Here is a 27,599-nt window from a genome sequence, read left to right as displayed (position 1 = left end):
GTCTCTTATTGACTGAGGTGAATGTTCAGTCTCTTATTGACTGAGGTGAATGTATAGTCTCTTATTGACTGAGGTGAATTTTCAGTCTCTTATTGACTGAGGTGAATGTTCAGTCTCTTATTGACTGAGGTGAATGTCCAGTCTCCTATTGACTGAGGTGAATGTCTCCTATTGACTGAGGTGAATGTTCAGTCTCTTATTGACTGAGGTGAATGTTCAGTCTCTTATTGACTGAGGTGAATGTTCAGTCTCTTATTGACTGAGGTGAATGTTTAGTCTCTTATTGACTGAGGTGAATGTCTCCTATTGACTGAGGTGAATGTCTCCTATTGACTGAGGTGAATGTTCAGTCTCCTATTGACTGAGGTGAATGTCTCCTATTGACTGAGGTGAATGTTCAGTCTCCTATTGACTGAGGTGAATGTCTCCTATTGACTGAGGTGAATGTCCAGTCTCCTATTGACTGAGGTGAATGTCTCCTATTGACTGAGGTGAATGTTCAGTCTCCTATTGACTGAGGTGAATGTTCAGTCTCTTATTGACTGAGGTGAATGTTCAGTCTCCTATTGACTGAGGTGAATGTTAAGTCTCCTATTGACTGAGGTGAATTTTCAGTCTCTTATTGACTGAGGTGAATTTTCAGTCTCTTATTGACTGAGGTGAATGTCCAGTCTCCTATTGACTGAGGTGAATGTTCAGTCTCTTATTGACTGAGGTGAATGTTCAGTCTCTTATTGACTGAGGTGAATGTCCAGTCTCCTATTGACTGAGGTGAATGTCTCCTATTGACTGAGGTGAATGTTCAGTCTCTTATTGACTGAGGTGAATGTTCAGTCTCCTATTGACTGAGGTGAATGTTCAGTCTCTTATTGACTGAGGTGAATGTTCAGTCTCCTATTGACTGAGGTGAATGTTCAGTCTCCTATTGACTGAGGTGAATGTTCAGTCTCCTATTGACTGAGGTGAATGTTCAGTCTCCTATTGACTGAGGTGAATGTTCAGTCTCTTATTGACTGAGGTGAATGTTCAGTCTCCTGTTGACTGAGGTGAATGTTCAGTCTCCTATTGACTGAGGTGAATGTTCAGTCTCTTATTGACTGAGGTGAATGTTCAGTCTCTTATTGACTGAGGTGAATGTTCAGTCTCTTATTGACTGAGGTGAATGTCCAGTCTCCTATTGACTGAGGTGAATGTTTAGTCTCTTATTGACTGAGGTGAATGTCTCCTATTGACTGAGGTGAATGTTCAGTCTCTTATTGACTGAGGTGAATGTTCAGTCTCTTATTGACTGAGGTGAAGTACAAGTATAGAGTATAGAGTATAGTATAGAGAATCCTTGTACCTAATGAACGGCTAAGAAATAAATCTTCAACAACCCAAAATATCATTTTTTTTTGGTTAAAGGTAGACTCCGTGAGATGACATTGAAATGAGCCCTTGCTGGGACTTTGCTCTTGACACAGTCCCAAAATGTACCTGCACAGGTGCTCTTCACGCTGCTACAACGTGGTAGCTACGGGACCTGAGCAGAGGAGAAGTTTAGGGCAGGTAGCCTATTGGTTAGAGCAGTGGTCACCAACCGGGTCGATCGCCATCCACTGGTCGATCTTCAAGGCATTCCTGGTCGATCTTCAAGGCATTCCTGGTCGATCTTCAAGGCATTCCTGGTCGATCTTCAAGGCATTCCTGGTCGATCACCAAACATTTCTGTAGGAAAGCCAATGATAAAGGCTTGCTTGACTTTTGTTGTTGTATTTGTGTTGCCCTGTTGGTGGTTGGTGCACTTGATTCAGAAGCCCTGTTGGTGGTTGGTGCACTTGATTCAGAAGCCCTGTTGGTGGTTGGTGCACTTGATTCAGAAGCCCTGTTGGGGCACTTGATTCAGAAGCCCTGTTTGGGGCACTTGATTCAGAAGCCCTGTTGGGGCACTTGATTCAACAGGGCTTCTGATTCAGAAGCCCTGTTGGTGGTTGGTGCACTTGATTCAGAAGCCCTGTTGGTGGTTGGTGCACTTGATTCAGAAGCCCTGTTGGTGGTTGGTGCACTTGATTCAGAAGCCCTGTTGGTGGTTGGTGCACTTGATTCAGAAGCCCTGTTGGTGGTTGGTGCACTTGATTCAGAAGCCCTGTTGGGGCACTTGATTCAGAAGCCCTGTTGGTGGTTGGTGCACTTGATTCAGAAGCCCTGTTGGGGCACTTGATTCAGAAGCCCTGTTGGTGGTTGGTGCACTTGATTCAGAATCCCTGTTGGTGGTTGGTGCACTTGATTCAGAAGCCCTGTTGGTGGTTGGTGCACTTGATTCAGAAGCCCTGTTGGGGCACTTGATTCAGAAGCCCTGTTGGTGGTTGGTGCACTTGATTCAGAAGCCCTGTTGGGGCACTTGATTCAGAAGCCCTGTTGGTGGTTGGTGCACTTGATTCAGAATCCCTGTTGGTGGTTGGTGCACTTGATTCAGAAGCCCTGTTGGTGGTTGGTGCACTTGATTCAGAAGCCCTGTTGGTGGTTGGTGCACTTGATTCTGAAGCCCTGTTGGTGCACTTGATTCAGAAGCCCTGTTGGTGGTTGGTGCACTTGATTCAGAAGCCCTGTTGGTGGTTGGTGCACTTGATTCAGAAGCCCTGTTGGTGCACTTGATTCAGAAGCCCTGTTGGTGGTTGGTGCACTTGATTCTGAAGCCCTGTTGGTGCACTTGATTCTGAAGCCCTGTTGGTGCACTTGATTCTGAAGCCCTGTTGGTGCACTTGATTCAGAAGCCCTGTTGGTGCACTTGATTCAGAAGCCCTGTTGGTGGTTGGTGCACTTGATTCTGAAGCCCTGTTGGTGCACTTGATTCTGAAGCCCTGTTGGTGCACTTGATTCAGAAGCCCTGTTGGTGCACTTGATTCAGAAGCCCTGTTGGTGGTTGGTGCACTTGATTCTGAAGCCCTGTTGGTGCACTTGATTCTGAAGCCCTGTTGGTGCACTTGATTCTGAAGCCCTGTTGGTGCACTTGATTCAGAAGCCCTGTTGGTGCACTTGATTCAGAAGCCCTGTTGGTGCACTTGATTCTGAAGCCCTGTTGGTGCACTTGATTCAGAAGCCCTGTTGGTGCACTTGATTCTGAAGCCCTGTTGGTGCACTTGATTCTGAAGCCCTGTTGGTGCACTTGATTCTGAAGCCCTGTTGGTGCACTTGATTCAGAAGCCCTGTTGGTGCACTTGATTCTGAAGCCCTGTTGGTGCACTTGATTCTGAAGCCCTGTTGGTGCACTTGATTCAGAAGCCCTGTTGGTGCACTTGATTCCCATTTTGAACCGAATCATTTGTCTGAAAACCGGGAGATCTGTGGCTTAATCGAGTTCTCATACTGCGCTGGCCAATCGGATGTCTCAAATCAACGTTCCTACAGCTTCATCGACCAGTAGTTGGTGACCACTGGGTTAGAGCGTTGGTCCAGTAACCCAAATGTTGCCGGTTCGAATACCAGAGCCGACAAGGTGAAAAATCTGTCCATGTGGCCTCGAGCAAGGCACTTAACCCTGATTCGCTCTATGACTGACCCTGTAAAACAACACCTATCATACTACTATGACTGACCCTGTAAAACAACACCTATCATACTACTATGACTGACCCTGTAAAACAACACCTATCATACTACTATGACTGACCCTGTAAAACAACACCTATCATACTACTATGACTGACCCTGTAAAACAACACCTATCACACTACTATCACTGACCCTGTAAAACAACACCTATCATACTACTATGACTGACCCTGTAAAACAACACCTATCATACTACTATGACTGACCCTGTAAAACAACACCTATCATACTACTATGACTGACCCTGTAAAACAACACCTATCATACTACTATGACTGACCCTGTAAAACAACACCTATCATACTACTATGACTGACCCTAGAAAACAACACCTATCATACTACTATGACTGACCCTGTAAAACAACACCTATCACACTACTATCACTGACCCTGTAAAACAACACCTATCATACTACTATGACTGACCCTGTAAAACAACACCTATCATACTACTATGACTGACCCTGTACAACAACACCTATCATACTACTATGACTGACCCTGTACAACAACACCTATCATACTACTATGGCTGACCCTGTAAAACAACACCTATCATACTACTATGTCTGACCCTGTAAAACAACACCTATCATACTACTATGACTGACCCTGTAAAACAACACCTATCATACTACTATGACCCTGTAAAACAACACCTATCATACTACTATGACTGACCCTGTAAAACAACACCTATCATACTACTATGACTGACCCTGTAAAACAACACCTATCACACTACTATCACTGACCCTGTAAAACAACACCTATCATACTACTATGACTGACCCTGTAAAACAACACCTATCATACTACTATGACTGACCCTGTACAACAACACCTATCATACTACTATGACTGACCCTGTACAACAACACCTATCATACTACTATGTCTGACCCTGTAAAACAACACCTATCATACTACTATGACTGACCCTGTAGAACAACACCTATCATACTACTATGACCCTGTAAAACAACACCTATCATATTACTATGACTGACCCTGTACAACAACACCTATCATACTACTATGACCCTGTAAAACAACACCTATCATACTACTATGACTGACCCTGTACAACAACACATTACACTGCACCTATCCGGTGTACGAGACAATAAAACATAAACATTGAAAGTTTAGCCTCGCGCTTCAATGCTATCAGTTGTGTAGATTGACCTGATATTGTGTTGACTTCGTGCCACATCATCTGACTGAGTCCACCTTTAAGGGTTAAGAGTTGTTACCGTGCTGTGGCTGAGCTTCAGGTGAGTCATGTAGTTGAACACCTCAGCCGACCCAGGGACCACTCCTCTCATCATCTCAGTGGTGGCCACCACCCTTCACAACCAGACCAACAGTTAGTCTGTGAGTGAGTGAGTGTGTGTGTGTGAGTTTGTGTGTGTGTGAGTTTGTGTGTGAGTTTGTGTGTGTGTGTGTGTGTGTGTGTGTGTGTGTGAGTGAGTGAGTGAGTGTGTATGCTAGGTCTGACCTGTCGTGGGGGCAGGTTGTGTGTGTGTTGGAAATGTGTGTGTGTGTAAATGTGTGTGTGTGTGTGGTTGCATGTGTATAGGTGTATAGGTGTCTCTGACCTGTCTTAGGGACAGTCGGTGTTAGAGACCGTGGTGTCAGCGTGGTCAGGTATCAGCCAGTGGGTGTATAGGTGTATAGGTGTCTCTGACCTGTCGTAGGGACAGTCGGTGTTAGAGACCGTGGTGTCAGCGTGGTCCGGTATCAGCCAATGTGTACAGGTGTCTCTGACCTGTCGTAGGGACCGTCGGTGTTAGAGACCGTGGTGTCAGCGTGGTCAGGTATCAGCCAGTGGGTGTATAGGTGTCTCTGACCTGTCGTAGGGACAGTCGGTGTTAGAGACCGTGGTGTCAGCGTGGTCAGGTATCAGCCAGTGGGTGTATAGGTGTATAGGTGTCTCTGACCTGTCGTAGGGACAGTCAGTGTTAGAGACCGTGGTGTCAGCGTGGTCAGGTATCAGCCAGTGGGTGTATAGGTGTATAGGTGTCTCTGACCTGTCGTAGGGACAGTCGGTGTTAGAGACCGTGGTGTCAGCGTGGTCAGGTATCAGCCAGTGGGTGTATAGGTGTCTCTGACCTGTCGTAGGGACAGTCGGTGTTAGAGACCGTGGTGTCAGCGTGGTCAGGTATCAGCCAGTGGGTGTATAGGTGTATAGGTGTCTCTGACCTGTCGTAGGGACAGTCGGTGTTAGAGACCGTGGTGTCAGCGTGGTCAGGTATCAGCCAGTGGGTGTATAGGTGTATAGGTGTCTCTGACCTGTCGTAGGGACAGTCGGTGTTAGAGACCGTGGTGTCAGCGTGGTCAGGTATCAGCCAGTGGGTGTATAGGTGTATAGGTGTCTCTGACCTGTCGTAGGGACAGTCGGTGTTAGAGACCGTGGTGTCAGCGTGGTCAGGTATCAGCCAGTGTGTGTATAGGTGTACAGGTGTCTCTGACCTGTCGTAGGGACAGTCAGTGTTAGAGACCGTGGTGTCAGCGTGGTCAGGTATCAGCCAGTGTGTGTATAGGTGTATAGGTGTCTCTGACCTGTCGTAGGGACAGTCAGTGTTAGAGACCGTGGTGTCAGCGTGGTCAGGTATCAGCCAGTGTGTGTATAGGTGTATAGGTGTCTCTGACCTGTCGTAGGGACAGTCGGTGTTAGAGACCGTGGTGTCAGCGTGGTCAGGTATCAGCCAGTGGGTGTATAGGTGTATAGGTGTCTCTGACCTGTCGTAGGGACAGTCGGTGTTAGAGACCGTGGTGTCAGCGTGGTCAGGTATCAGCCAGTGTGTGTATAGGTGTATAGGTGTCTCTGACCTGTCGTAGGGACAGTCGGTGTTAGAGACCGTGGTGTCAGCGTGGTCAGGTATCAGCCAGTGTGTGTGTGTGTGTGTATAGGTGTATAGGTGTCTCTGACCTGTCGTAGGGACAGTCGGTGTTAGAGACCGTGGTGTCAGCGTAGTCCGGTATCAGCCAGTGTGTGTATAGGTGTCTCTGACCTGTCGTAGGGACAGTCGGTGTTAGAGACCGTGGTGTCAGCGTGGTCAGGTATCAGCCAGTGGGTGTATAGGTGTATAGGTGTCTCTGACCTGTCGTAGGGACAGTCGGTGTTAGAGACCGTGGTGTCAGCGTGGTCAGGTATCAGCCAGTGTGTGTGTGTGTGTGTATAGGTGTATAGGTGTCTCTGACCTGTCGTAGGGACAGTCAGTGTTAGAGACCGTGGTGTCAGCGTAGTCCGGTACCAGCCAGTGTGTGTATAGGTGTATAGGTGTCTCTGACCTGTCGTAGGGACAGTCGGTGTTAGAGACCGTGGTGTCAGCGTGGTCAGGTATCAGCCAGTGTGTGTGTGTATGGGTGTATAGGTGTCTCTGACCTGTCGTAGGGACAGTTGGTGTTAGAGACCGTGGTGTCAGCGTGGTCAGGTATCAGCCAGTGTGTGTATAGGTGTATAGGTGTCTCTGACCTGTCGTAGGGACAGTCGGTGTTAGAGACCGTGGTGTCAGCGTGGTCAGGTATCAGCCAGTGGGTGTATAGGTGTATAGGTGTCTCTGACCTGTCGTAGGGACAGTCAGTGTTAGAGACCGTGGTGTCAGCGTGGTCAGGTATCAGCCAGTGGGTGTATAGGTGTATAGGTGTCTCTGACCTGTCGTAGGGACAGTCAGTGTTAGAGACCGTGGTGTCAGCGTGGTCAGGTATCAGCCAGTGTGTGTATAGGTGTATAGGTGTCTCTGACCTGTCGTAGGGACAGTCGGTGTTAGAGACCGTGGTGTCAGCGTGGTCAGGTATCAGCCAGTGGTATCTGTGGTCTGTGAAGAGACGTATCAGCTGCCAGTCTGATCCACTGACGTAGCGACAGCCTGCGTTGAAGTCCCCCAGCAGCACTATGTCCTGCCAATCAATCAATCAATCAATCAATTCATCAATCAATCAATCAATTCATAAACCAATCAATCAATCAATTAACCAATCAATTAATCAATCAATCAATCAATTCATAAATCAATCAATTCACCAATCAATCAATTAATCAATTAATCAATCGACCAATCAATCAATTAATCAATTAATCGACCAATCAATCAATCAATCAATTCATCAATCAATCAATTGACCAATCAATCAATCGACCAATCAATTCATCAATCGATCAAGCCTTTGTGTGCAAGTCAAGTTTCATGTTTTAATGTTATGTGCACAGGACAGTGAAATGCCTTTTATCTTGTAAACTCTAAACCCCCACAATGCAACAATCAACATCAATGTAGTACAACACTGAACAAAACAATAAACCCAACATGCAACAATTTCAAAGATTTTACTGAGTTACAGTTCATATAAGGACATGAGTCAATTTAAATAAATTCATTCATCTATGGATTTCACATGACTGGGCATGAATAAAGATGCATGATTTGTTACGATGTGAATCTGGTGTTTCTATGTCAAACAGTTGTGTTATATTTCAGTCTTCTGTGGTGAATATAAAGGGTCATATTGGGGAATCTGGTGTTTCTATGCCAGAGTTGTGTTATATTTCAGTCTTCTGTGATGAATATAAAGGGTCATATTGGGATTGAATCTCAACATGGAATACATTTAAACTCGATAACTCAATAGTATGAAGGTGTTCTTAATGTTTTGTACACTCAGTGTAAATGATGGTTATGTGTCCGTGTGTGTGTGGAGTCAGTATACACGTGTCAGTGTGTGTGTGTGTGTGTGTGTGTGTGTTGTATAGTCACATTGGTGTTCCAGCGAGCTCTGACGTCAGTGGCCACATCGTACAGAGCATCAACCTCCTTCACTGCAGAGTCTGGAGACGTGTGTTGAGGAATCAAAACAAAGTTTCCCACAGCTAGAAGAGAGGGAGGGAGGGAGGGAGGTGGGGAGGAAGGGAGGTGGGGAGGGAGGAGGTGGGGAGGGAGGGGGGGGTGGTGGGGGAGGGAGGGAGGTGGGGAGAGGGAGGTGGGGGGGGAGGGAGGGAGGTGGGGAGAGGGAGGTGGGGAGGGAGGGAGGGAGGGAGGGGGGGGGTGGTGGGTGAGGGAGGGAGGGAGGTGGGGAGAGGGAGGTGGGGAGAGAGGGAAGGAGAGAGGGAGGTGGGGAGGGAGGGAGGCAGAAAGGGAGGGAGAAAAACACCGGAATGGAGAGTTAAAGATTTAATATCTTCATTAATCAGTTCCAAAATGTTTTGCAGCAGTCAAGTTTTTCAAGATACTCAGCCTGGTCTCATAGACGAGATGTATATCACAGATGATATAGATAGACTAGATATTCAGCCTGGTCTCATAGACGAGATGTATATCACAGATGATATAGATAGACTAGATATTCAGCCTGGTCTCATAGACGAGATGTATATCACAGATGATATAGATAGACTAGATATTCAGCCTGGTCTCATAGACGAGATGTTTATCATAGATGATATAGATAGACTAGATATTCAGCCTGGTCTCATAGACGAGATGTATATCATAGATGATATAGATAGACTAGATATTCAGCCTGGTCTCATAGACGAGATGTATATCATAGATGATATAGATAGACTAGATATTCAGCCTGGTCTCATAGACGAGATGTATATCATAGATGATATAGATAGACTAGATATTCAGCCTGGTCTCATAGACGAGATGTATATCATAGATGATATAGATAGACTAGATATTCAGCCTGGTCTCATAGACGAGATGTATATCATAGATGATATAGATAGACTAGATATTCAGCCTGGTCTCATAGACGAGATGTATATCATAGATGATATAGATAGACTAGATGGAACTGTAACGCTGGGAGTCGGGAAGCAGGTTCAGGGAGTGTATTTAATAAATTAACATAGAACAAAACAAGGAACACGGGTACAGACATGAACACTGGACCAGAAACAATAACGGGGAAGGAACCAAAGGGAGGGACAGATACAGGGAAGGAACCAAAGGGAGGGACAGATACAGGGAAGGAACCAAAGGGAGGGACAGATACAGGGAAGGAACCACAGGGAGGTGATGGAGACAGACAGTTGAAGTGGGAAGTTTACATACACTTAGGTTGGACTCATTAAAACTCGTTTTTCGACCCCCCCACAAATGTATTGTTAACAAACTATAGTTTTGGCAAGTCGGTTAGGACATCTACTTTGTGCAAGTAATTTTTACAACAATTGTTTACAGACAGATTAGTTAACTTATAATTCACTGTATCACAATTCCAGTGGGTCAGAAGTTTACATACACTAAGTTGACTGTGCCTTTAAACAGCTTGGAAAATTCCAGAAAATTATGTCATGGCTTTAGAAGCTTCTGATAGGCTAATTGACATAATTTGAGTCAATTGGAGGTGTACCTGTGGATGTATTTCAAGGCCTATCTTCAAACTCAGTGCCTGACATCATGGGAAAAGCAAAAGAAATCAGCCAAGACCTCAGAAGAAAATTGTAGACTTCCACAAGTCTGGTTCATCCTTGGGAGTAATTTCCAAACACATGAAGGTACTAAATTAATCTGTACAAACAATAGTACGCAAGTATAAACACCATGGGACCAGGCAGACGTCATACCGCTCAGGAAGGAGACGCATTCTGTCTCCTAGAGATGAACGTACTTTGGTGCGAAAAGTGCAAATCAATCCCAGAACAACAGCAAAGGACCTTGTGAAGATGCTGGAGGAAACAGGTACAAAAGTATCTATATCCACAGTAAAACGTGTCCTATATCGAGATAACCACAGTTGACAGTGAATGTCAGAGCAAAAACCAAGCCATGAGGTTGAAGGAATTGTCCGTAGAGCTCTGAGACCATTTGGTCCTAGACTTGGCGCTCCGGTACCGCTTGCTGTGCGGTAGCAGAAAACAGTCTATGACTGGGGTGACTGGAGTCTTTGACAATTTTTTGGGCCTTCCTCTGACACTGCCTAGTATGTCCTGGATGGCAGAAAGCTTGGCTCCAGTGATGTACTGGGCCGTGCGCACTACCCTCTGTAGCGCCTTACGATCGGATGCCGAACAGTTGCCATACCAGGCGGTGATGCAACCCGTCAGGATGCTCTCGATGGTGCAACTTTATGATGCAAAATGCTTCATGACACTTTGCTTCTTGAAAGTCTAATATCTTGAAAACTTGCCTGCTGACACGCAACACATCCTGGGACTGACTGTATCAACAGGACTAATGGACTGACTGTATCAACAGGACTAATGGACTGACTGTATCAACAGGACTAATGGACTGACTGTATCAGCAGGACTAATGGACTAATGGACTGACTGTATCAACAGGACTAATGGACTGACTGTATCAACAGGACTAATGGACTAATGGACTGACTGTATCAACAGGACTAATGGACTGACTGTATCAACAGGACTAATGGACTGACTGTATCAACAGGACTAATGGACTGACTGTATCAACAGGACTAATGGACTAATGGACTGACTGTATCAACAGGACTAATGGACTAATGGACTGACTGTATCAACAGGACTAATGGACTGACTGTATCAACAGGACTAATGGACTGACTGTATCAACAGGACTAATGGACTAATGGACTGACTGTATCAACAGGACTAATGGACTGACTGTATCAACAGGACTAATGGACTGACTGTATCAACAGGACTAATGGACTAATGGACTGACTGTATCAACAGGACTAATGGACTGACTGTATCAACAGGACTAATGGACTGACTGTATCAACAGGACTAATGGACTGACTGTATCAACAGGACTAATGGACTGACTGTATCAGCAGGACTAATGGACTAATGGACTGACTGTATCAACAGGACTAATGGACTGACTGTATCAACAGGACTAATGGACTGACTGTATCAACAGGACTAATGGACTGACTGTATCAGCAGGACTAATGGACTGACTGTATCAACAGGACTAATGGACTGACTGTATCAACAGGACTAATGGACTGACTGTATCAGCAGGACTAATGGACTGACTGTATCAACAGGACTAATGGACTGACTGTATCAGCAGGACTAATGGACTGACTGTATCAACAGGACTAATGGACTGACTGTAACAACAGGACTAATTGACTGACTGTATCAACAGGACTAATGGACTGACTGTATCAGCAGGACTAATGGACTGACTGTATCAGCAGGACTAATGGACTGACTGTATCAACAGGACTAATGGACTGACTGTAACAACAGGACTAATGGACTGACTGTATCAACAGGACTAATGGAAACAAATACACATGTTTTTTGAGTTAATAATTTTTTTATGTAAGGGAACCTCTTACTTTTCCTCCTCTCTCTCTCTCTCTCTCTCTCTCTCACACACACACGGAATCTCTCTCTCCCTCTCATTCCCCATCTCCCTCCCCCTCCCACCTCTCCCCATCACCCCCCCCCCCCCCCTTCTACCTGTGTAGTTCGAGGAGAACATGACAATGAAGGGTTCTCTGATGAAGGTATCTGTACCGCAGGGCTCACAGCCGTCATCGTAGGTGTAGTTCTTAGCCACAGAGACCGTCTCCTCTCTATCATATAACAGGACAAACACACACTTTAGGAGATGGTTTCAGTGGTTAGTGCAGCACAGAACGACAAAGTACAGAACAGAACAGAACCTGTACAGATAGAGGTATCTCTCTGTATATTACCTGTACAGATAGAGGTATCTCTCTGTATATTACCTGTACAGGTAGAGGTATCTCTCTGTATATTACCTGTACAGGTAGAGGTATCTCTCTGTATATTACCTGTACGGATAGAGGTATCTCTCTGTATATTACCTGTACAGGTAGAGGTATCTCTCTGTATATTACCTGTACAGGTAGAGGTATCTCTCTGTATATTACCTGTACAGGTAGAGGTATCTCTCTGTATATTACCTGTACAGGTAGAGGTATCTCTCTGTATATTACCTGTACAGATAGAGGTATCTCTCTGTATATTACCTGTATAGGTAGAGGTATCTCTCTGTATATTACCTGTACAGGTAGAGGTATCTCTCTGTATATTACCTGTACAAGTAGAGGTATCTCTCTGTATATTACCTGTACAGATAGAGGTATCTCTCTGTATATTACCTGTACAGGGAGAGGTATCTCTCTGTATATTACCTGTACAGGTAGAGGTATCTCTCTGTATATTACCTGTACAGATAGAGGTATCTCTCTGTATATTACCTGTACAGGTAGAGGTATCTCTCTGTATATTACCTGTACAGATAGAGGTATCTCTCTGTATATTACCTGTACAGGTAGAGGTATCTCTCTGTGTAGGTACTGCGGCCCAGTTCCTCGCTGACAATATGACTGTACCTATAGGGAGACAAGCCTCTGACAACAAAGAAATATAGTTATTAGACAACACACATTACAAAGTCTTTCTATCGGAGGGGCTGTCATTGGTTAGTGGATGTAATATTGTTTCAGGGCTGTGATTGGTCTTACTTGTTGACGTGCTGCATCAGTTTGTTGGTTGCTGATAGGTCAGTGTCTCTTACTTCCTGGATCAGCACGATATCATAACGGTGCACTATCTAATACATAAAACAATCATCATCTAAATGAATAACAACTAAGGTTCCCGGACACAGCCTGGTCTTAGACTAGGAAGTACTTTCAGATGGAGAATCTACAATCCCTTTTAGTCCCAAGATGTTATGAGATAAAACGTTACATTATGATGTCATGAGATAAAACGTTACATTGTGATGTCATGAGATAAAACGTTACATTATGACGTCATGAGATAAAGTGTTACATTATGATGTCATGAGATAAAGTGTTACATTATGATGTCATGAGATGAAACGTTACATTATGATGTTATGAGATAAAGTGTTACATTATGATGTCATGAGATAAAGTGTTACATTATGATGTCATGAGATAAAGTGTTACATTATGATGTTATGAGATGAAACGTTACATTATGATGTTATGAGATAAAACGTTACATTATGACGTCATGAGATAAAGTGTTACATTATGATGTCATGAGATAAAGTGTTACATTATGATGTCATGAGATAGTGTTACATTATGATGTCATGAGATAAAACGTTACATTATGATGTCATGAGATAAAGTGTTACATTATGATGTCATGAGATAAAACGTTACATTATGATGTTATGAGCTGAAACGTTACATTATGATGTCATGAGATAAAACGTTACATTATGATGTCATGAGATAAAACGTTACATTGTGATATCATGAGATAAAACGTTACATTATGATGTCATGAGATAAAACGTTACATTGTGATGTCATGAGATAAAACGTTACATTATGATGTCATGAGATAAAACGTTACATTGTGATGCCATGAGATAAAACGTTACATTATGATGTCATGAGATAAAACGTTACATTGTGATGTCATGAGATAAAACGTTACATTATGATGTCATGAGATAAAACGTTACATTATGATGTCATGAGATAAAACGTTATATTATGATGTCATGAGATAAAGTGTTACAATGTGATGTTGTGAGATAAAGCTCTACCTGAGTGATGATGTCCATGAGGGTTGAGTTGGAGGATTTCTTGTCTCCGAATGTCTTGATGTTGAAGGCTCCTAGCAGCAGACAGCCTCCCAGCTGCACCAGGGCCAATAGGAACAGCACTAACAGACAGGCTACACGCATTCTAGGGGTCAGGGGTTAGAGGTCAGATATTACAGGCCACACACACGTCCTGGAGGTCAGGGATTAGAGGTCAGATATTACAGGCCACACACATTCTGGAGGTCAGGGATTAGAGGTTAGATATGGGGTTATATCCTGCCTGTTTGGCCCTGTCCTGGGGTATCGTCGGACGGGGCCACAGTGTCTCCTGACCCCTCCTGTCTCAGCCTCCAGTATTTATGCTGCAGTAGTTTATGTGTCGGGGGGCTAGGGTCAGTCTGTTATATCTGGAGTACTTTTCCTGTCTTATCCAGTGTCCTGTGTGAATTTAAGTATGCTCTCTAATTCTCTCTTTTTCTCTTTCTCTCTCTTTCATTCTTTCTCTCTCTCTTTCTTTCTTTCTTTCTTTCTTTCTTTCTTTCTTTCCGGATTGCTAAGGTTTCCATGGAAACATGCAGAATGAGCTAGAGGTTCTTTCTTTCTTTCTTTCTTTCTTTCTTTCTTTCTTTCTTTCTCTCTCTCAGAGGACCTGAGCCCTAGGACCATGCCTCAGGACTAACTGGCATTATGACTCCTTGCTGTCCCCAGTCCACCTGGCCCTGCTGCTGCTCCAGTTTCAACTGTTCTGCCTGCGGCTATGGAACCCTGACCTGTTCACCAGACGTGCTACCTGTCCCAGACCTGCTGTTTTCAACTCTCTAGAGACGGCAGGAGTGGTAGAGATACTCTGAAAGATTGGCTATGAAAAGCCAACTGACATTTACTCCTGAGGTGCTGACCTGTTGCACCCTCGACAGCCACTGTGATTATTATTATTTGACCCTGTTGGTCATCTATGAACATTTGAACATCTTGGCAATGTTCTGTTATAATCTCCACCTGGCACAGCCAGAAGAGGACTGGCCACCTCACATAGCCTGGTTCCTCTCTAGGTTTCTTCCTAGGTTCTGGCCTTTCTAGGGAGTTTTTCCTAGCCACCGTGCTTCTACACCTGCATTGCTTGCTGTTTGGGGTTTTAGGCTGGGTTTCTGTACAGCACTTTGTGACATCAGCTGATGTAAGAGATATTACAGGCCACACGCATCCTGGAGGTCAGGGATTAGGGGTTAGAGGTTAGAGGTCAGATATTACAGGCCACGCACATCCTGGAGGTCAGGGATTAGGGGTAGAGGTCAGGGGTCAAATATTACAGGCCACGCACATCCTAGCCTAGTAAAATAGATGGTGGTGTGAGAGAAGCCTGCTAGTAAAATAGATGGTGGTGTGAGAGAAGCCTGCTAGTAAAATAGATGGTGGTGTAGGAGAAGCCTGCTAGTAAAATAGATGGTGGTGAAAGAGAAGCCTGCTAGTAAAATAGATGGTGGTGTGAGAGAAGCCTGCTAGTATAATAGATGGTGGTGTAGGAGAAGCCTGCTAGTAAAATAGATGGTGGTGTGAGAGAAGCCTGCTAGTAAAATAGATGGTGGTGAAAGAGAAGCCTGCTAGTAAAATAGATGGTGGTGTGAGAGAAGCCTGCTAGTATAATAGATGGTGGTGTAGGAGAAGCCTGCTAGTATAATAGATGGTGGTGTAGGAGAAGCCTGCTAGTAAAATACATGGTGGTGTAGGAGAAGCCTGCTAGTAAAATAGATGGTGGTGTAGGAGAAGCCTGCTAGTAAAATAGATGGTGGTGAAAGAGAAGCCTGCTAGTAAAATAGATGGTGGTGTGAGAGAAGCCTGCTAGTAAAATAGATGGTGGTGTAGGAAAAGCCTGCTAGTAAAATAGATGGTGGTGTAGGAGAAGCCTGCTAGTAAAATAGATGGTGGTGTAGGAGAAGCCTGCTAGTATAATAGATGGTGGTGTAGGAGAAGCCTGCTAGTATAATAGATGGTGGTGTAGGAGAAGCCTGCTAGTATAATAGATGGTGGTGTGAGAGAAGCCTGCTAGTATAATAGATGGTGGTGTAGGAGAAGCCTGCTAGTATAATAGATGGTGGTGTAGGAGAAGCCTGCTAGTAAAATAGATGGTGGTGTAGGAGAAGCCTGCTAGTAGAATAGATGGTGGTGTGAAAGAAGCCTGCTAGTAAAATAGATGGTGGTGTAGGAGAAGCCTGCTAGTAAAATAGATGGTGGTGTAGGAGAAGCCTGCTAGTAAAATAGATGGTGGTGTAAGAGAAGCCTGCTAGTAAAATAGATGGTGGTGTGAGAGAAGCCTGCTAGTAAAATAGATGGTGGTGTAGGAGAAGCCTGCTAGTAAAATAGATGGTGGTGTAAGAGAAGCCTGCTAGTAAAATAGATGGTGGTGTAAGAGAAGCCTGCTAGTATAATAGATGGTGGTGTAGGAGAAGCCTGCCAGTAAAATAGATGGTGGTGTGAAAGAAGCCTGCTAGTAAAATAGATGGTGGTGTAGGAGAAGCCTGCTAGTAAAATAGATGGTGGTGTGAGAGAAGCCTGCTAGTATAATAGATGGTGGTGTAGGAGAAGCCTGCTAGTAAAATAGATGGTGGTGTAAGAGAAGCCTGCTAGTAAAATAGATGGTGGTGTAAGAGAAGCCTGCTAGTAAAATAGATGGTGGTGTAAGAGAAGCCTGCTAGTAAAATAGATGGTGGTGTGAGAGAAGCCTGCTAGTAAAATAGATGCTGGTGTGAAAGAAGCCTGCTAGTAAAATAGATGGTGGTGTGAAAGAAGCCTGCTAGTAAAATAGATGGTGATGTGAGAGAAGCCTGCTAGTATAATAGATGGTGGTGTAGGAGAAGCCTGCTAGTATAATAGATGGTGGTGTAGGAGAGGCCTGCTAGTATAATAGATGGTGGTGTAGGAGAAGCCTGCTAGTATAATAGATGGTGGTGTAGGAGAAGCCTGCTAGTAAAATAGATGGTGGTGTAAGAGAAGCCTGCTAGTAAAATAGATGGTGGTGTAAGAGAAGCCTGCTAGTAAATTAGATGGTGGCTTAAGAGAAGCCTGCTAGTATAATAGATGGTGGTGTAAGAGAAGCCTGCTAGTAAATTAGATGGTCGTGTAGGAGAAGCCTGCTAGTAAAATAGATGGTGGTGTAAGAGAAGCCTGCTAGTAAAATAGATGGTGGTGAAAGAGAAGCCTGCTAGTAAAATAGATGGTGGTGTAAGAGAAGCCTGCTAGTAAAATAGATGGTGGTGTAGGAGAAGCCTGCTAGTAAAATAGATGGTGGTGTAAGAGAAGCCTGCTAGTAAAATAGATGGTGGTGTAAGAGAAGCCTGCTAGTAAATTAGATGGTGGCTTAAGAGAAGCCTGCTAGTATAATAGATGGTGGTGTGAGAGAAGCCTGCTAGTATAATAGATGGTGGTGTAGGAGAAGCCTGCTAGTATAATAGATGGTGGTGTGAGAGAAGCCTGCTAGTAAAATAGATGGTGGTGTAGGAGAAGCCTGCTAGTAAATTAGATGGTGGCTTAAGAGAAGCCTGCTAGTATAATAGATGGTGGTGTGAGAGAAGCCTGCTAGTATAATAGATGGTGGTGTAGGAGAAGCCTGCTAGTAAAATAGATGGTGGTGTAGGAGAAGCCTGCTAGTATAATAGATGGTGGTGTAGGAGAAGCCTGCTAGTAAAATAGATGGGGGCGAAAGAGAAGTGCATCTTATGGAACAGTGGGGAATGTGAAGAGATACACACACACAGGAACAGACACACGCATACACAAACACACCCTTTAGCACACACACTCTACACACACGTTCATTGTAATATTGTTGTATGGTGTCACGTTCGTTCAGAGATGGATTGGTGCAGCGCGGTAGGTGTACATCATACATTTATTAAATTAACATAAAGTTTTGTAGCGCTAACACAGGCAACTAACCAAAAACAAGATCCCACAAACTAAAGGTGGAAAAAAAAGGCTGCCTAAGTATGATCCCCAATCAGAGACAATGATAGACAGCTGCCTCTGATTGGGAACCATACCAGGCCAACAAAGAAATATAAAAACTAGAATGCCCACCCAAATTAAACCCTGACCTAACCAAATAGAGAAATAAAAGGGCTCTCTAAGGTCAGGGCGTGACAGTACCCCCCCCCCCCCCCCCTAAAGCTGCGGACTCCGGCCACAAAACCTGACTCTATGGGGGAGGGTCCGGGTGGGCATCTAGCCTCGGTGGTTGTTCGGGACGTAATAAACCCCAGGAAGAGTAGCTGCTGCCTTGGCAGGAACTAATAGGGATCCATAATAAACCCAGGGAAGAGTAGCTGCTACCTTGGCAGGAACTAATGGGGATCCATAATAAACCCCAGGAAGAGTAGCTGCTGCCTTTGCAGGAACTAACGGGGATCCATAATAAACCCCAGGAAGAGTAGCTGCTGCCTTGGCAGGAACTAATGGGGATCCATAAAAAAACCCAGGAAGAGTAGCTGCTGCCTTGGCAGGAACTAATGGGGATCCATAAAAAAACCCAGGAAGAGTAGCTGCTGCCTTGGCAGGAACTAATGGGGATCCATAATAAACCCCAGGAAGAGTAGCTGCTGCCTTGGCAGGAACTAATGGGGATCCATAATAAACCCCAGGAAGAGTAGCTGCTGCCTTGGCAGGAACTAATGGGGATCCATAATAAACCCCAGGAAGAGTAGCTGCTGCCTTGGCAGGAACTAATGGGGATCCATAATAAACCCCAGGAAGAGTAGCTGCTACCTTGGCAGGAACTAATAGGGATCCATAATAAACCCCAGGAAGAGTAGCTGCTGCCTTGGCAGGAACTAATGGGGATCCATAATAAACCCCAGGGAAGAGTAGCTGCTGCCTTGGCAGGAACTAATGCTGATCCATAATAAACCCCTGGAAGAGTAGCTGCTGCTTTGGCAGGAACTAATAGGGATCCATAATAAACCCCAGGAAGAGTAGCTGCTGCCTTGGCAGGAACTAATAGGGATCCATAATAAACCCCAGGAAGAGTAGCTGCTGCCTTGGCAGGAACTAATAGGGATCCATAATAAACCCCAGGAAGAGTAGCTGCTGCCTTGGCAGGAACTAATAGGGATCCATAATAAACCCAGGGAAGAGTAGCTGCTACCTTGGCAGGAACTAATGGGGATCCATAATAAACCCCAGGAAGAGTAGCTGCTGCCTTTGCAGGAACTAATGGGGATCCATAATAAACCCCAGGAAGAGTAGCTGCTGCCTTGGCAGGAACTAATGGGGATCCATAAAAAAACCCAGGAAGAGTAGCTGCTGCCTTGGCAGGAACTAATGGGGATCCATAAAAAAAACCCAGGAAGAGTAGCTGCTGCCTTGGCAGGAACTAATGGGGATCCATAATAAACCCCAGGAAGAGTAGCTGCTGCCTTGGCAGGAACTAATGGGGATCCATAATAAACCCCAGGAAGAGTAGCTGCTGCCTTGGCAGGAACTAATGGGGATCCATAATAAACCCCAGGAAGAGTAGCTGCTACCTTGGCAGGAACTAATAGGGATCCATAATAAACCCCAGGAAGAGTAGCTGCTGCCTTGGCAGGAACTAATGGGGATCCATAATAAACCCCAGGGAAGAGTAGCTGCTGCCTTGGCAGGAACTAATGCTGATCCATAATAAACCCCTGGAAGAGTAGCTGCTGCCTTGGCAGGAACTAATAGGGATCCATAATAAACCCCAGGAAGAGTAGCTGCTGCCTTGGCAGGAACTAATAGGGATCCATAATAAACCCCAGGAAGAGTAGCTGCTGCCTTGGCAGGAACTAATAGGGATCCATAATAAACCCCAGGAAGAGTAGCTGCTGCCTTGGCAGGAACTAATAGGGATCCATAATAACCCCCAGGAAGAGTAGCTGCTGCCTTGGCAGGAACTAATGCTGATCCATAATAAACCCCGGGAAGAGTAGCTGCTGCCAAGGCAGGGACTAATGCTGATCCCTAATAAATACAAATACACATTTGGGACATAACCATAGTGTAAACGAAACATGAAGAAGAGCAACTTACCTGCTTGTGTTGGTTGGTTCAATGTAGTGTGGGTCCACTGCCTCAGTGGGGTCTGAAGGGAGAGGAAGCCTGCTATTATGGAGAGAGGACAGAGCCCTCTGTGTGTCCGTTCTAACAGTCTACCGTAGTACCTTTGATACAGAAGCCCCTATCTGACCCCCCCTCCCCCATCGGCTTACATTCACCTGGGCTGGAGTCTGGGACTGTGGGAAAACAGCACGTTGTAGTTAGGTCCACGGAGGGAGGAAGAGGTGGGTGGAGGGGGAGGGGTAGGGAGTGGGGTGGGGGGGTAGTGGGGCGTGGGGTTGAGGGTAGCGGGGGGGAGTGAAAGCATCAAGGCTGAACTAGGCAGAGCTACGGGGGTAAGGAGCGAACATTGCCTTTAAAAGGTGCATAGCTGAAGAGTGGTGATGGGGTTGAATCCCCGGTCCAAGGCTAGTTCAGATGAAGATAGAGTTGTGATGGGGTTGAATCCCGGCCCAAGGCTAGTTCAGATGAAGATAGAGTGGTGATGGGATTGAATCCCCGGTCCAAGGCTAGTTCAGATGAAGATAGAGTGGTGATGGGATTGAATCCCCGGTCCAAGGCTAGTTCAGATGAAGATAGAGTGGTGATGGGGTTGAATCCCCGGCCCAAGGCTAGTTCAGATGAAGATAGAGTGGTGATGGGGTTGAATCCCCGGTCCAAGGCTAGTTCAGATGAAGATAGAGTGGTGATGGGGTTGAATCCCCGGTCCAAGGCTAGTTCAGATGAAGATAGAGTGGTGATGGGGTTGAATCCCCGGTCCAAGGCTAGTTCAGATGAAGATAGAGTGGTGATGGGGTTGAATCCCCGGCCCAAGGCTAGTTCAGATGAAGATAGAGTGGTGATGGGATTGAATCCCGGGCCCAAGGCTAGTTCAGATGAAGATAGAGTGGTGATGGGGTTGAATCCCCGGCCCAAGGCTAGTTCAGATGAAGATAGAGTGGTGATGGGATTGAATCCCCGGTCCAAGGCTAGTTCAGATGAAGATAGAGTGGTGATGGGGTTGAATCCCCGGCCCAAGGCTAGTTCAGATGAAGATAGAGTGGTGATGGGGTTGAATCCCCGGTCCAAGGCTAGTTCAGATGAAGATAGAGTGGTGATGGGGTTGAATCCCCGGTCCAAGGCTAGTTCAGATGAAGATAGAGTGGTGATGGGGTTGAATCCCCGGCCCAAGGCTAGTTCAGATGAAGATAGAGTGGTGATAGGATTGAATCCCCGGTCCAAGGCTAGTTCAGATGAAGATAGAGTGGTGATGGGGTTGAATCCCCGGCCCAAGGCTAGTTCAGATGAAGATAGAGTGGTGATGGGGTTGAATCCCCGGTCCAAGGCTAGTTCAGATGAAGATAGAGTGGTGATGGGGTTGAATCCCCGGTCCAAGGCTAGTTCAGATGAAGATAGAGTGGTGATGGGGTTGAATCCCCGGTCCAAGGCTAGTTCAGATGAAGATAGAGTGGTGATGGGGTTGAATCCCCGGCCCAAGGCTAGTTCAGATGAAGATAGAGTGGTGATGGGATTGAATCCCGGGCCCAAGGCTAGTTCAGATGAAGATAGAGTGGTGATGGGGTTGAATCCCCGGCCCAAGGCTAGTTCAGATGAAGATAGAGTGGTGATGGGATTGAATCCCCGGTCCAAGGCTAGTTCAGATGAAGATAGAGTGGTGATGGGGTTGAATCCCCGGCCCAAGGCTAGTTCAGATGAAGATAGAGTGGTGATGGGGTTGAATCCCCGGTCCAAGGCTAGTTCAGATGAAGATAGAGTGGTGATGGGGTTGAATCCCCGGTCCAAGGCTAGTTCAGATGAAGATAGAGTGGTGATGGGGTTGAATCCCCGGCCCAAGGCTAGTTCAGATGAAGATAGAGTGGTGATAGGATTGAATCCCCGGTCCAAGGCTAGTTCAGATGAAGATAGAGTGGTGATGGGGTTGAATCCCCGGCCCAAGGCTAGTTCAGATGAAGATAGAGTGGTGATGGGGTTGAATCCCCGGCCCAAGGCTAGTTCAGATGAAGATAGAGTGGTGATGGGGTTGAATCCGCGGCCCAAGGCTAGTTCAGATGAAGATAGAGTGGTGATGGGGTTGAATCCCCGGCCCAAGGCTAGTTCAGATGAAGATAGAGTGGTGATGGGGTTGAATCCCCGGCCCAAGGCTAGTTCAGATGAAGATAGAGTGGTGATGGGGTTGAATCCCCGGCCCAAGGCTAGTTCAGATGAAGATAGAGTGGTGATGGGGTTGAATCCCCGGCCCAAGGCTAGTTCAGATGAAGATAGAGTGGTGATGGGGTTGAATCCCCGGCCCAAGGCTAGTTCAGATGAAAATAGAGTGGTGATGGGGTTGAATCCCCGGCCCAAGGCTAGTTCAGATGAAGATAGAGTGGTGATGGGGTTGAATCCCCGGCCCAAGGCTTGTTCAGATGAAGATAGAGTGGTGATGGGGTTGAATCCCCGGTCCAAGGCTAGTTCAGATGAAGATAGAGTGGTGATGGGGTTGAATCCCCGGTCCAAGGCTAGTTCAGATGAAGATAGAGTGGTGATGGGGTTGAATCCCCGGCCCAAGGCTAGTTCAGATGAAGATAGAGTGGTGATGGGGTTGAATCCCCGGTCCAAGGCTAGTTCAGATGAAGATAGAGTGGTGATGGGGTTGAATCGCCGGCCCAAGGCTAGTTCAGATGAAAATAGAGTGGTGATGGGGTTGAATCCCCGGCTCAAGGCTAGTTCAGATGAAGATAGAGTGGTGATGGGGTTGAATCCCCGGCCCAAGGCTAGTTCAGATGAAGATAGAGTGGTGATGGGGTTGAATCCCAGGCCCAAGGCTAGTTCAGATGAAGATAGAGTGGTGATGGGGTTGAATCCCCGGCCCAAGGCTAGTTCAGATGAAGATAGAGTGGTGATGGGGTTGAATCCCAGGCCCAAGGCTAGTTCAGATGAAGATAGAGTGGTGATGGGGTTGAATCCCCGGCCCAAGGCTAGTTCAGATGAAGATAGAGTGGTGATGGGGTTGAATCCCCGGCCCAAGGCTAGTTCAGATGAAGATAGAGTGGTGACACATCGATGGCTCTGAACGAACTTTATTTAACTCTTTGCAAACTGGAAAACATTCATCCGGAGGCTGCATTCATTGTAGCTGGGGATTTTAACAAGGCTAATCTGAAAACAAGACTCCCTAAATTTTATCAGCATATCGATTGCGCAACCAGGGGTGGAAAGACCTTGGATCATTGTTACTCTAACTTCCGCGACGCATATAAGGCCCTGCCCCGCCCCCCTTTCGGAAAAGCTGACCACGACTCCATTTTGTTGATCCCTGCCTACAGACAGAAACTAAAACAAGAGGCTCCCACGCTGAGGTCTGTCCAACGCTGGTCCGACCAAGCTGACTCCACACTCCAAGACTGCTTCCACCACGTGGACTGGGACATGTTTCGTATTGCGTCAGACAACAACATTGACGAATACGCTGATTCGGTGTGTGAGTTCATTAGAACGTGCGTTGAAGATGTCGTTCCCATAGCAACGATTAAAACATTCCCTAACCAGAAACCGTGGATTGATGGCAGCATTCGCGTGAAACTGAAAGCGCGAACCACTGCTTTTAATCAGGGCAAGGTGTCTGGTAACATGACCGAATACAAACAGTGCAGCTATTCCCTCCGCAAGGCTATCAAACAAGCTAAGCGTCAGTACAGAGACAAAGTAGAATCTCAATTCAACGGCTCAGACACAAGAGGCATGTGGCAGGGTCTACAGTCAATCACGGACTACAGGAAGAAATCCAGCCCAGTCACGGACCAGGATGTCCTGCTCCCAGGCAGACTAAACAACTTTTTTGCCCGCTTTGAGGACAATACAGTGCCACTGACACGGCCGGCAACGAAAACATGCGGTCTCTCCTTCACTGCAGCCGAGGTGAGTAAGACATTTAAACGTGTTAACCCTCGCAAGGCTGCAGGCCCAGACGGCATCCCCAGCCGCGCCCTCAGAGCATGCGCAGACCAGCTGGCCGGTGTGTTTACGGACATATTCAATCAATCCCTATACCAGTCTGCTGTTCCCACATGCTTCAAGAGGGCCACCATTGTTCCTGTTCCCAAGAAAGCTAAGGTAACTGAGCTAAACGACTACCGCTACTACTGGACAAGAGGAATACCCATGTGAGAATGCTGTTCATTGACTACAGCTCGGCATTCAACACCATAGTGTTGAATGCCGAGCCCAAGGCTAGTGAGATCAGTTGAACTGTACAGGACACATATTGACTACTAGAACTGAGATCAGTTGAACTGTTCAGGACACATATAGACTACTATTTTATTGAACCTTTATTTAACTAGGCAAGTCAGCTAAGAACAAATTCTTATTTACAATGACAGCCTACCACGGCCAAACCCAGACGACGTTGGGTCAATTGTGCGCCGCCCTACGGGATTCACAATCACGGCCAGATGTGATACAGCCTGGATTCAAACCAGGGACTGTAGTGATGCCTCTTGCACTGAGATGCAGTGCCTTAGACCGCTGCGCCACTCGGGATTCGAATACCATAGATGAGATAAGTCGGGCACACACATTGTTTCCCAGAGGATATCGTGCACACGCAGGTGCACATGCCGACAAAGGAGTTCACTGCTGCAGACTATCCAATATAAAGTGTTGTGGAGCTGCTTCACAGACCAGCTCAGAGGTCCTGCCGTGTTAGTGTTTGTCCTGGGTGTGAGACGGGACCAGGTGTCTTCAGTGAGCTGATAAGATTAAACCTAAACTAGGTAGAGTGAAGGAGCTACGTGTTTGACTGGTGCTCTTACTGGTTATAACTTCATTATGGGTAGGGGGAGGGGGGGTAACTTTCCATGTGAGTCTCAGGGATGACACAGCATATCTGTATCGACGTTATCAAATGGCACCCGTGACCCTATTCAATACACAGTGGTTTTTACTTTTATTTTTTAAACTTCAGTTTATTTTAGTATATAAATGTACTTTCTTAACTTATATTTTTACTCTCTTAAAACAGCATTGTTGGTTAAAAGAGCTTGTAACTAAGCATTTGACTGTAATTACTTTACATTCAAAATTAATATATATAAATATAAATAACTTTTTTCTGGTCAAAAGTAGTGCAAAATTAAATCAAATCACATTTTATTTTTCACATGCGCCGAATACAACAGGCGTATAACATACCTACATACCTACACCTACACCTGTTGTGTAGGTATGTTATACACCTGTTGTGTAGGTACTGTTTGTAGGTATGTTATACACCTGTTGTGTAGGTATGTTATACACCTGTTGTGTAGGTACTGTTTGTAGGTATGTTATACACCTGTTGTGTAGGTATGTAGGTATGTTATACGCCTGTGTGTAGGTGTGTAGGTATGTTATACGCCTGTTGTGTAGGTATGTAGGTATGTTATACACCTGTTGTGTAGGTACTGTTTGTAGGTATGTTATACACCTGTTGTGTAGGTACTGTTTGTAGGTATGTTATACACCTGTTGTGTAGGTATGTAGGTATGTTATACACCTGTTGTGTAGGTATGTAGGTATGTTATACGCCTGTTGTGTAGGTATGTAGGTATGTTATACACCTGTTGTGTAGGTACTGTTTGTAGGTATGTTATACACCTGTTGTGTAGGTACTGTTTGTAGGTATGTTATACACCTGTTGTGTAGGTACTGTTTGTAGGTATGTTATACACCTGTTGTGTAGGTACTGTTTGTAGGTATGTTATACACCTGTTGTGTAGGTACTGTTTGTAGGTATGTTATACACCTGTTGTGTAGGTATGTAGGTATGTTATACACCTGTTGTGTAGGTATGTAGGTATGTTATACGCCTGTTGTGTAGGTATGTAGGTATGTTATACACCTGTTGTGTAGGTACTGTTTGTAGGTATGTTATACACCTGTTGTGTAGGTACTGTTTGTAGGTATGTTATACACCTGTTGTGTAGGTATGTAGGTATGTTATACACCTGTTGTGTAGGTATGTAGGTATGTTATACGCCTGTTGTGTAGGTATGTAGGTATGTTATACACCTGTTGTGTAGGTATGTATGATTTTTAAGTAATTAATTTGTACATTTTACATATGAGATGAGTAATGCATAGACTAAGATACAGTAGAATAGTATAGAATACAGTATATACATATGAGATGAGTAATGCATAGACTAAGATACAGTAGAATAGTACAGAATACAGTATATACATATGAGATGAGTAATGCATTATTAAAGTGCCATTGTTTAAAGTGACTAGTATTCCATGTATTAAAGTGGCCAGTGATTTCAAGTCTGTATGTAGGCAGCAGCCTCTCTCTCTGTGTTAGTGGTGGCTGTTTAACAGTCTCTCTGTCCCAGCTTTGATGCACCTGTACTGACCTCGCCTTCTGGATGATAGCGGGGTGAACAGGCAGTGGCTCGGGTGGATGTTGTCCTTGATGATTGTTTTTGGCTTTCCTGTGACATCGGGTGGTGTTGTATTGGCTTTGCTCGAAACATAACACTTTGTATTCAGGACAAAATGTGAATTGCTTTGCCACATTTGTTGCAGTATTACTTTAGTGCCTTGTTTACAAACAGGATGTGTGTGTTTCGGAATATTTTTTATTCTGTACAGACTTCCTGCTTTTCAGTCACAAATCTGTGTTTGAAATGTACTGCTCGACTGAGGGACCGTACAGATATAATAGTATGTGTGGGGGGGGGGGGGGGGGGGGGGGGTTACAGAGATGAGGTAGTCATTCAAAAAAATCATGTTAAACACTATATTTGCACACTGTGAGTCCATGAAACTTATTATGTGACTCGAGCAAATGTTTACTCCTGAACTTATTTAAGCGTTTCCATAACAACGGGGTTGAATAATTATTGACTTAAGAAAGACATGTCAGCTTTTCATTTGAAATGCATTTGTTAACATTTCTAAAAAAACAAACTTTTTTTAAAACTCAACATTGTAGAGTATTGTGTTTAGGACAGTGACACAAAATCTCCATTTAATCCATTTTGAATTCAGGCTGTAACATAATAAAATGTTGCAATAAGTCAAGGGGTGTGATTACTTCCTGATTACTTCCTGATTACTTCCTGAAGGCTCTGTATGGTGTCCTGTAAGGACCCGGATCAAAAGGGGTGTGATTACTTCCTGATTACTTCCTGATTACTTCCGGATTACTTCCTGAAGGCTCTGCATGGTGTCCTGTAAGGACCCGGATCAAAAGGGGTGTGATTACTTCCTGAAAGCTCTGTATGGTGTCCTGTAAGGACCCTGATCAAAAGGGGTGTGATTACTTCCTGAAGGCTCTGTATGGTGTCCTGTAAGGACCCTGATCAAAAGGGGTGTGACATGACATGTAATGAGGGCAATGTAAAACCAGGTTTGTGGGAAAACAAGACAAACCAAATGGAAAATGAAAGGTGGA

General features: G+C 45.3%; 1 protein-coding gene across 2 annotated transcripts in view; it reads right to left on the bottom strand.

Annotated features, from left to right (window-relative positions):
* The window catches only part of dnase1 (deoxyribonuclease I), a 20,956-nt gene extending 651 nt beyond the window's left edge, over nt 1-20,305 (bottom strand). The window contains exons 1-8 of one of the 2 annotated variants that reach the window (XM_036942129.1): nt 20,156-20,274; nt 14,114-14,255; nt 13,047-13,135; nt 12,846-12,932; nt 12,013-12,128; nt 8,354-8,466; nt 7,345-7,499; nt 4,850-4,943 (exon numbers count right to left, since the gene is read on the bottom strand). In XM_036942129.1, the coding sequence (XP_036798024.1) occupies nt 4,850-4,943; nt 7,345-7,499; nt 8,354-8,466; nt 12,013-12,128; nt 12,846-12,932; nt 13,047-13,135; nt 14,114-14,254 (795 nt within the window). In that variant the 5' untranslated portion in view covers nt 14,255; nt 20,156-20,274. Of the gene's footprint in view, nt 1-4,849; nt 4,944-7,344; nt 7,500-8,353; nt 8,467-12,012; nt 12,129-12,845; nt 12,933-13,046; nt 13,136-14,113; nt 14,256-20,155 lie in introns of both variants that reach the window. The other variant, XM_036942128.1, reaches the window with a different exon arrangement.
* Nucleotides 20,306-27,599: the final 7,294 nt, after the last annotated feature.

This window comes from Oncorhynchus mykiss, chromosome 13 (genome assembly GCF_013265735.2).
Source record: "Oncorhynchus mykiss isolate Arlee chromosome 13, USDA_OmykA_1.1, whole genome shotgun sequence".
NCBI classification, from domain to species: domain Eukaryota; kingdom Metazoa; phylum Chordata; class Actinopteri; order Salmoniformes; family Salmonidae; genus Oncorhynchus; species Oncorhynchus mykiss.
The sequence above is the reverse complement of the archived record's forward strand: the minus strand, read 5'-3'. Positions and strand labels throughout refer to the sequence as shown.